The 9603-nt window shown below is 37.8% G+C and overlaps 2 protein-coding genes across 5 annotated transcripts; one reads left to right on the top strand and one right to left on the bottom strand.

Annotated features, from left to right (window-relative positions):
• LOC126108782 (60S ribosomal protein L18a) lies at nucleotides 1-5940 on the bottom strand. The gene is made up of 4 exons (XM_049914133.1): nucleotides 5811-5940; nucleotides 5260-5439; nucleotides 3848-4024; nucleotides 1-232 (listed from the first exon to the last, which is right to left on the bottom strand). Exons 1-4 carry the CDS (start codon nucleotides 5826-5828, stop codon nucleotides 74-76), a joined length of 534 nt encoding a protein of 177 aa, XP_049770090.1. The 5' UTR covers nucleotides 5829-5940; the 3' UTR covers nucleotides 1-73.
• A 386-nt stretch (nucleotides 5941-6326) lies between these two features.
• LOC126108785 (uncharacterized) lies at nucleotides 6327-8111 on the top strand. 4 transcript variants are annotated; one of them, XM_049914135.1, is made up of 4 exons: nucleotides 6327-6718; nucleotides 7105-7279; nucleotides 7358-7453; nucleotides 7615-8111. In XM_049914135.1, exons 1-4 carry the CDS (start codon nucleotides 6696-6698, stop codon nucleotides 7624-7626), a joined length of 306 nt encoding a protein of 101 aa, XP_049770092.1. In that variant the 5' UTR covers nucleotides 6327-6695; the 3' UTR covers nucleotides 7627-8111. The 4 variants fall into 4 exon arrangements, 1 of the variants encoding a protein (XP_049770092.1); XR_007523632.1 differs by having other exon boundaries at nucleotides 6327-7160; XR_007523633.1 differs by lacking the exon at nucleotides 7105-7279 and having other exon boundaries at nucleotides 7358-8111.
• Nucleotides 8112-9603: the final 1492 nt, after the last annotated feature.

Raw genomic sequence — 9603 nt, 5'->3', positions numbered from 1 at the left:
TTTATTCTTACAGTATAACTTTATTGTTTCACATCCAAAACTCAGAAACCCACAACAAATGTCCACAATATGTTTACATATAGAAGGTCCTGGGTTTGCGGACTGAAAACTTGTTCATGAGGTGGCGCTGCTGGATCCTCTTGGGCAGTGGGAAGCGGATCTTTGAGTCGTGGAACTGCTTCACCTGAGGTCGCCGGCAGTTTGAAGCCTTTACCTGCTCCACCTTGATTATCTGAGAACAGGAAATTAGCCATTAAAGAAATGCAATAGGCTAAAGTGAACTTATGATGCAGCTTTTTCATCATTAACCGCTGTTGATAATTCATTACTATCATTTGTAGCCAATGGGAATCACTCCGTCTTATAATCTTGGTTGTCACAAATATGTTTTCTAACTATGCCACAATTTTGTGGTGGTCGTTAGTTCAGGGGCAAATAGCTCAGCTTCAACTGCAGCGAGTGAAACAAAACACCCTTAATTTCATCTATTAATCATAGGAAATTACTAGTGAGCAATGTCATTGGCTACCCACACCTGATTCATGGTCTCTTGTGTTCACTTCCAGTCATTCATCATGCAAACTATTAATAACAATACCATGCAACAGAGAATCCGTGGTACACGATAAGTGCACTTTTCCGAACATACTGTAGATATATAAACTATCATACGTAAATTCATGCAGCAGATAACCAGCATGAACTGAAAATACGAAACTTGGAACCTTAATAGTGGCAACTATTTATTTACAGCTCCTAGAAAATAGGTACGTGTTTCAAAGTTTTACTGACCTTCAAAGTAGTCATCAGCATTGTGTATAAACCGTTGCCAGCGATGTGGAAGTCCTAGCACTGCTAACTATGTTGACAGTTTGAGCAGTGTGGTCTATTGCCTGACGAATTTGTAGCAGTTCTGAAGCTAATGCTGTGAAGTGTTTCCTTCAGTTTAGAAATCGAGGGCTTGAGTCAGGGAAGTGCAGTAGGTGGTTGGTTCAAATGGCTCTGAGCACTACGGGACTTAACTTCTGAGGTCATCAGTCGCCCAGAACTTAGAACTAATTAAACCTAACTAACCTAAGGACATCACACACATCCACGCCCAAGGCAGGATTCAAACCTGCGACCGTAGCAATCGCTCGGTTCCAGACTGCAGCACCTAGAAGTGCACGGCCACTCCGGCCGGCATGCAGTAGGTGGTATAGCACTTAGCAGCCCCATCAGTCAAACAGCTTGCACTGTACGTGCTTGAGCACTTCCCTGCAAAATGGCTAGGTCCTGCAGAAAGTGTCATCACTTCTGTCTCTAAGCTGGTCGTAGGCTGTGTTCCAAAAATGAACAGCATAGACACAGAAGTGACAACACTATCTGTAGGACCTGCCCATCATTTTCCAGGACAAAAGTCAAGCACGTACAGTGCAAGCTGCTACTGGTTTGTTTGACTGATGGGGCTACTAAGTGCTATACCACCTACTGCACTCCCCGACTTAAGCCCTCGTGAGTTCAACTATTCCTAAACTGAAGGAAACACTTCACAGTGTCCACTTCAGAACTGCTACAAATTCATCAGGCAATAGACCGCGCTGCTCGAACTATCAACACACATTGCTGGCAACAGGTTATACACAATGTTGCTGACTACTTTGAAGGTCAACAAAAGTTTGAAATACATATCTATTTTGTACGAGCTGTAAATAAATCATTCCCAGATTAGAGGACAGGCAGGAGATGAGTCACATAGCCAGCCAGCCAGAACCAATAACCCCCCCACAATGTAGTGAAGTAGAATCTGAATCAGTACTACCAAAAGTTAAATGATCTGATTCAAAATGCAACAGTAGCAGATGTTTCTTTGAGTAGCTCTTCCGAACATTTCCACAAATTCTGCTAAACGCACACAGAAACACTACTTTCCATTGAATAACCTTTAGTTATCAATACAAATACCAACCGCACATACCTTTTTTTAAAATTTAGACTGCTTAAAATGTCATTTCAATGCTCTTCTGTGTATTTTAAAGTGCAAACAACACATTTGTACTGGTAAAAAAGAAAGTTCTATCGTACCACATCTCAAAATTCATCATTCTGGTTTGTCTTTGTCAGAAGTACCAGTGACTACTGTCACAAATCAAGGACTGCATATGTCTAATAAAAAGCTGAACAGCATTGGGAAATTTAATGATTTCATTTAACTGAAGTCTGAAGATGAAAAACACTAAATCATTACAATTAAAGTAAAATTTTACATCTGGAAATGTTAGAAAGTGAAGCTGCAGTAAGTGGAGAAATAAAATGAACAGGAGAAGTTTGACTTTGACGGGTACTACACCAATGTTGGGTTTCAAAACAGAGGAAGGAAAACTACTTATTGAAAGCAAAGATTCATTTAAAGAGACTCCAATGTTCAAAATTGCCTTACATAATTAGGTTTAACCTTGAGACACGAAACTGATTACAAGAAGACCTTTGACATAGCCAAAAGATTCTTCCTACAAGACATTATTATTAAACGAGAATATCCTCTGTATCTGTGTATGCCAAAAATTTTATACTGTGGGGAGAAAAGTACCTGTGTACCAACTACAGAACAGTAATCAAAATTATGGCTTATTCCCCGTACTTTAATATTTGCATGGCTGACAGAGTGGCAACTCAGACCAGGTTCACAAATTCAAATAAATGAAGGCAAACACTTAAATACAACACTGTGCACAAATTATTAAGTTGTTACTTCAGACATGTATTACCTTCTACAGGTCTTCTTGGAGTGTAACATGAAAATATCAGTGAGAAAGAGGAAGCCTATAGCTTTTAGAGGCAAATAAGCAGCAGGAGGAGGAGAAAAGGTTACTTCACAAATTAATGTAGTTTCAGAAAATTCAGAACCGAATTCTTACCAAGATCATTTCATACAACAAAACTTTTTGCCTGTGAATTCTAGTAGACCCTAAATCATAGAACCACTACACTGTAAGTGAAAGTAAAGGTGCACTCAACAGTATCCACAGCAGCTGCATTGAGTGCCAATGTTAGTAATGGGTTGTGTGATGAAAAACTGGAACTGAATACATCAAATCTGCAGTCTGCTATGTAAAGCCAACCAGAAGGCTCTACCATTATTTCCTATGGTTTATAAATAAAGTTACCTGGTATTTGGTTCTATTGTGTTACAATTTAGCCACATCAGAATTTTTGGTAAAATCTAAATAGAAAGGTTATTGTAATGATGAACATATATCTAAGGATAATCTAAACATCAACCTATTACAGCAATGGTATTTTTATGCTGAGCATCTGCCAGCTTTGGCACCTCAAACTGTCACATTAGAACCTAACCCAGGCTTCTGGCTACCACAACAACTAGTTCTTTCCATTCACACTGTAAACCAATGTAATCAATTTGTTTCTTCCATCAAAACAAAGCATCAGGTTTAGTGGTTTTCACTGACTATCATATACAACACCCAGTTGGCTGCCACCAACATCAAAAAACTGTCAACATCAGCACACAATGAAAGAGCCACAGGCACTGAACACACTAACGTTGTAAACAATCTAACAATATTTTTTTATAAAAAATCTGACAGTACTGGGGGACTTATGAAAGTTGGAGTGTTATTCTAATTTTTATACAAGATTTTGCAGAGATCTTTGATCTTTTAAAACAAGCCCTGAATGCTGTAACACAGCATTATTAATGACAGTATTACTCAAATGTTTCATAGCATGATTAGTAACAAATAGTTGTTAGGTGGTGCTCTGCCAAAAGGCCTACTGCTGCTCTCTGGCAATCAAAGGATTCTAAAAGCTGACAATCAACCCAATAAAATTATACAAGTATCCTCACCTGAATGGAATGTGCTCTCGCTCTGTGGCGAGCACCCATATCCCGATAGCACTGAGTGACTGCACCAGACACACTCAAGTCCCTGTACTCACGGTACATGTTGTGGGTGCCAGATCGGGAGTCATAGCGTAACCAGATACCAAAGTTCTTGATCTTAATTGGGGACTTCTCAGGAATCTGTAGGAAAATGAGTCATTAATACATGCAAATTCATGTCTAATAGTAAAATCAAAACAAACAAGAATCCCAAATGACAATACTTGACTATACAACGATCAAAATAAAAAGCAGATTGTCATAACTGTTTGCAGGACAGCTACCAGAGCAACAAGCAAAAATGAGATAAGTCACACTTTACATTCTATTCACTATCGGCATAGGCCACTGCTCTGCTATACTGGGCACCAATCATTACTCTGTAGTAGATGATACTTCCAGAGAGTAATACAACAACTGTTATTCGCTTTCATTTACTCTTGGTGCAGCCTGATTATGAGACACTGCCCTGTAACTGGTTGGGAAAGTGAACAAAAAGTAAAATGTCTTATCACCCTGCTAAGCACACCCAATGAAGAATGTTAATGGGCAGCATGTGAGCATATCCTGAAGGGAAACACTTAGCTGTTGCTGCCTCAGCAATATTATGTGCTGACACACCACTCACTCCCATCATTAACTGTCAATCACTGTTATTTTAATCATTTAATCAGGGTACAATCTGTGTGGCTTTACTTACCATAGTCCTTCACTTCTGGAAATTAGATTCCCTAACCCATTCTTTGGGGGGGCCAATTTCTTTCAGAATACAGAACTTCACTACTATATTTCCTCACACAATTTATACGAAGATACTAATTTATGGGCAGATTCATGAATTTATAGCCAACAAGTACAATGGATAAGTCTCAGTATTTGAAAACCAACGAATTTACAAAAAAAAAAAAAAAAAAAAAAAAAAAAAAAAAAAAAAAAAAAAAAAAAATATTGTTATGACATGTCTGATCATAAAATTACAGGTCCAAGTTTCCAATTACATAAATATTACGTATTAACACATCTTAAGAAGTGGTGCATAGATGTACATCATTTATCAACATGTGCAAACAAGTACATACACATTCTTGTCTTGCACTTCATATTTCTCACAATACAAACTTCACTGAACAGTGTTATCTGCATAACACAGCAGAAATGGGTAATCCTTTTCTAACCTAATTTCCTTGCAAATGCCTTGCTGCAAACTATTCATCATTTGACTGACAGTAACAGCATGCAAGTGGCATGCAGTATAGCCTACCTATTAATGTGGGATATTCTGCTTTAAACATTAAGGACCACCTGTAAAACAACACCTATTACTGTTCACCTACAGAAGCCACACTTCGCAAGGAGCTAGCAGAGTTCCATCTCACCTGCTTGATTGATACAATTTCCCCAGTGGTCTTCTTGAACTTCTTTAGTTGCCGCAGGAAATACCAGAAGCGGGATTTTGCGACAATGGAATCTGGTGCAAATATTCTCATTTTGTATAGTGGAGTCACCTTCTGTTTTTCTGATGGTAACTTCCGGCCTATAACCTCAAATTCCTTCAACTGTAAACACAAAATAATTTTCGTTTTAGTAGGTAGATTACTGAAATACTGGATAACATTAACAAGGTTGCAGTAACCAAAAAAACATTTACACAATCAACACCAACTGTATATCTATGAAATAGGTTAAAACTATTTTTTCACTGATGTATCGTGTTCTATAGATTTAAGTGTATATCATAATAACTTCTTCCACATGTTGACACTGCTGCCGGTGTTATATTCACTTAACAGACGTGTTACTATGATTTATACCAATATTAGGTTAGCAAATTAACTATCACATTACATGTACCTCGTCAATCTCACAAACGAATTTTTCAACATATTGTTAAAACAGTCATAAATAATTGTAAAAATGTCATTATTACCTCTCCTTTGGCTTTCATTTTCGCCTAAATACGCGCACGTGTATTCCCAATCTAATGGCAACTCCGGAAGGACCCTATCTTTGGACGCAAGCACCTTAAACAAAGATATTATCATGGTTACTCTGTCGAAAAATAATCGATTAAGATTTTCAAATCGAGTTTATACCATAGAAAATTTATACCATAGAAAATTTCACACCTTTCAAATTGCAAAATTGTGTTTATATTCAACAAAAAATTTAGTCTGAAATTCAGATATGGGTTTACAAAAGCAAATATTTACTGAGTGGGGGAAAGAAGTGCTGTAGAATGATCCAGTACCACCTTTTACTACATTATTTCTTTATCTATTAATTTATTGTTAGAATAATTAAAAAAGTTTGGTTGAAACAATTTCAAATGTTGGATAAAATAACTATCTGGAGAAAAGCAGTAAGCGATGTCGAAGCTGAAGTGGTTTACTGTCTTCTTTGGGCCGCTGCGTTGTTTTGCTAATGCGTGGCAAATTGGCATGTTTCAGGTAGCTGAGGTAGCAGACTGCCGAGGGACTGGCTAAGCGTCTGCGTTCGAGAAATGCCTTTTTTCCTATTACAAATGAAAATAATGTCATCAGTATGATATTAAAGCATTAAGCGGTCAACTGGATTAATATTTAGCTGCAAAGTCGCGAACTTCTGTCTCATACATTATCAATCGAACATGCGGCATCTCCTACACCAAGAAAATTAGAGTAAATCATAAAAACGTGCAACTAAGATACGTTGGAAATGTGTGAACCACGATTTCAATCGAATTACGTGTATAACTAGTGATGCACTGACTTCTTTTAGATGTGTAGAGCAGAGTGGTAGAATTCTTGTTCCTAACGCGATGATGTAGACTGCAATGGGGAAAATAGGGCTATACAGGTAACAGAAACAATTTGATTGTAGCTCATATATAGCAACAACAAAGTATATATACAGTCTATGCTGTTAAACAAAAGTAGGGCCTACTAATGTATATATTGATGTTACACATATACCTCATGTTAGAAACGAATAGGCTTGCTGTTCCACAGCTGAGTGGACGACAGTTGTAACAAAATGAAATACACCCAATTTCACATAAAATTGTATTTGGGTGGGTGGTGGTAGGGGGAAAGGATGTACTAATTCCCTAGTCTGCAGGCACTGTCACTCTGTAGAGGCATTTACAAACGGCACAGAGGATATTTAATTCCAAAACCTTGCTGTCCAATCGTATGTACCACTGTATAAATAATTTGAGGATTCTTATTTTGCAAATGTTACAGCTCTCATGTTGTTGACACCATGCAGCTTATTGGAAGGGTACTGCGGCTTCCCTTCAGTAAGCAAAAGATATATAAATTGAGTGTATGTTTGGCGATCACTGATAATATTATTATTGATTTAATGTCCTGCACTTGGTTTATCATCAAATACCTTCTTGCTTCCCACTACAATTATGTTAGTCTGAATTATGAACAAGTTTTGATACAATTTTAAAAGTTCTTTGTTCATGAGTGTACCAATTTTATGACACAGCACACATTCTGGAGACAACAGTATGAAGATCTTATGCAAGTGGGCTGCCAGTTGTCAATTGGAATATGGCTACTGCTTCTCTTCTTGGTCCATCAGGTGCTGCTGAGTTATCCTTGATGTTTTTTCAGATCTTTCCCTCATATGGAATTTTGTTGGATCTTTTCAATTATTCTTAAAATACCTTGTTAATAATGCATTTCACCGTAAAACATAACACATTAGGATTATTTTTTTCAATGTGTTTAATTTCTGTGCAGATTTTTCATTAGCATCGAAGACACAGTGAGATGGTATCCAATGATTTGGAGTTTTCTAGTTGTTCTGTTGTAGTGGTGTAATTACTTCCTGGACAACTTGAATGATATTTAGGTCTTGTGTGTTGATAAATGCTGATAGTGCTGCTATAGAATCACAAAATATGACTACTTTATTGAATGTGTGTAAGCAGTTGTTTTGCTGACTTATTGCTATTCTGACAGCTTCAGCTGCACTTATGAAATTGGAGTTGTATGGATCTTAAGTTTGATAGAAAGAGAAAATGTTGATTGGCAAGGTGGGACTTATACATAACAGATGTTCTGGTGCTACTGTATGTAATTACTTCATGATGTTGTACATTGTAATATACTTTAAATGTTAATACAATTTATCAGAGTTATCTAGAGCCCAATGTGCATAGATCACTAATTGCTTACCACAAATGCCCCTAACTACACTCTCTGACATAAAGTTAATCTCCTAGAAAGAGAGCTAAGGAGCTGGAAAGGACTTTCATGCATTGAGAGGTTTTGTGGTTTTATTTAAATGATTACAAAATCAAGTTAAATGAGCCATGAAACTGGTGGTACAATCACTTTGCTAGTCCCTTAATAGCTGGCCACATAAGAGCAGATTTTTGCAACAGGCCAGAACCGTGAGCCGATTCTGTGGATGTGACTAATCCGATCTCGCACCTGTCATTTGCCGCTAATGTGCATGCACAATCCATCAAATCTACAAATGTTCTGTAATCAATATCTCTTGCAGCCTTCTGGATGAATTAAATTTTTTATTTGTGAATAAGTAAAAAATGTTGTTTAGTAACCATCAGATCTGGTGTCTCAAATTTGCACAGTGCCTGGGTCCCTTCATGTGTGGGGTAAACTGGCAGCTTTTCGTGAATTATCTGCAGGCCCAGGACTGCGGTGCATGCTCAACAGGCCACAGGCTGCAGATGTCAGATTTCAGGAGTTGTGACCGTGTCTCAACAAAATCATATAACACAGTGCAGTGTTTTTAAGGATTATTTTACGGTCTTATATTTTTGGGTTTTGATACTCATTTATATTGTCAAAAGAAAGTATGGATGATAGGAGAAAAATTGTGTAGGCCGTCGGTGGTATGTATGCTGTGTATTCATATTTTTTTTTAAACAAAAATTGCACAAGATGGGCCAAAGAATGGATTCCCAGAAGGCAACATTTAAGCTGTATGGCTCTGGTTGAGAACTACAGATACTCCTCTGAGAATCATGAAGGTTTGATGTGCTAGGAAAAGTATGTGCTTGATCCTTTGTAATGTACAATGATTTGTATTACCTATAAAATAATGGATGTAACATCATTATGGATTACACAACAATGAGCTCAGTACAGGCAACTTACTCACTATAGTGTTGGTTTATACATTTTAGCCTCCTGTCTGTTTTCCACTTCTTTTGGAGGCCTCCATCTTCCTGAAATCTATTTAAAATTTTGTGGCTTAGTTTTTATAACACATTGGTCTGCAGTTGGAATACCATATAACATGTGTTTCAACCATCTCTTCATATGCCCCACATACATTCTTGTTCGTGGAAAGTTCATTGGTCAATTTCCATAACCAAGAGCTTTTGCAGTACAACTACATAAATTATTTGACACAATCACAGGTCCACCCCTTCACCATACTTGAAATAAATAGCACCTGCTGTCACGTGAAAACAACAGGAAAGCTCACGGACTTTTTGCATGTGGCCCATCAAAGAAACTCGCTTGCGTGTGGACAACTGGAGTGGCGGAATTGCCATTTCCAGCCTGAATGTTGTGTCTCCACTAGTGCCACAGGTAGGGCCTATAGGTTTTCCAGAATCTGTCGGCACTATCTGTGACCTGTCGTTAAAACCCACGTGGGTGTGGCCAGCTATTGGTAGGATGTTGCCCATCCCCCTCCTCCCCTGGGACTTATAGCATGCACTGATTTGGGTGTATCACCTCCTGAAATAAGTC

Source organism: Schistocerca cancellata, chromosome 11, assembly GCF_023864275.1.
Source record: "Schistocerca cancellata isolate TAMUIC-IGC-003103 chromosome 11, iqSchCanc2.1, whole genome shotgun sequence".
NCBI lineage: Eukaryota > Metazoa > Arthropoda > Insecta > Orthoptera > Acrididae > Schistocerca > Schistocerca cancellata.
The sequence above is the reverse complement of the archived record's forward strand: the minus strand, read 5'-3'. Positions and strand labels throughout refer to the sequence as shown.

Excerpts from the sequence above, each read along its gene's own strand:
- LOC126108782 (XM_049914133.1), bottom strand. Across the intron at positions 4,025-5,259 it reads AAATTGTATCAATCAAGCAG|ATTCCTGAGAAGTCCCCAAT; the intron begins GTGAGATGGAAC and ends ATTTTCCTACAG. Across the intron at positions 233-3,847 it reads CGAGAGCACATTCCATTCAG|ATAATCAAGGTGGAGCAGGT; the intron begins GTGAGGATACTT and ends TCCTGTTCTCAG.
- LOC126108785 (XM_049914135.1), top strand. The coding sequence starts at position 6,696 with ATGGGGAAAATAGGGCTATACAG. Across the intron at positions 6,719-7,104 it reads GGGAAAATAGGGCTATACAG|CTCTCATGTTGTTGACACCA; the intron begins GTAACAGAAACA and ends CAAATGTTACAG. Across the intron at positions 7,280-7,357 it reads TTGCTTCCCACTACAATTAT|CACACATTCTGGAGACAACA; the intron begins GTTAGTCTGAAT and ends TTTATGACACAG.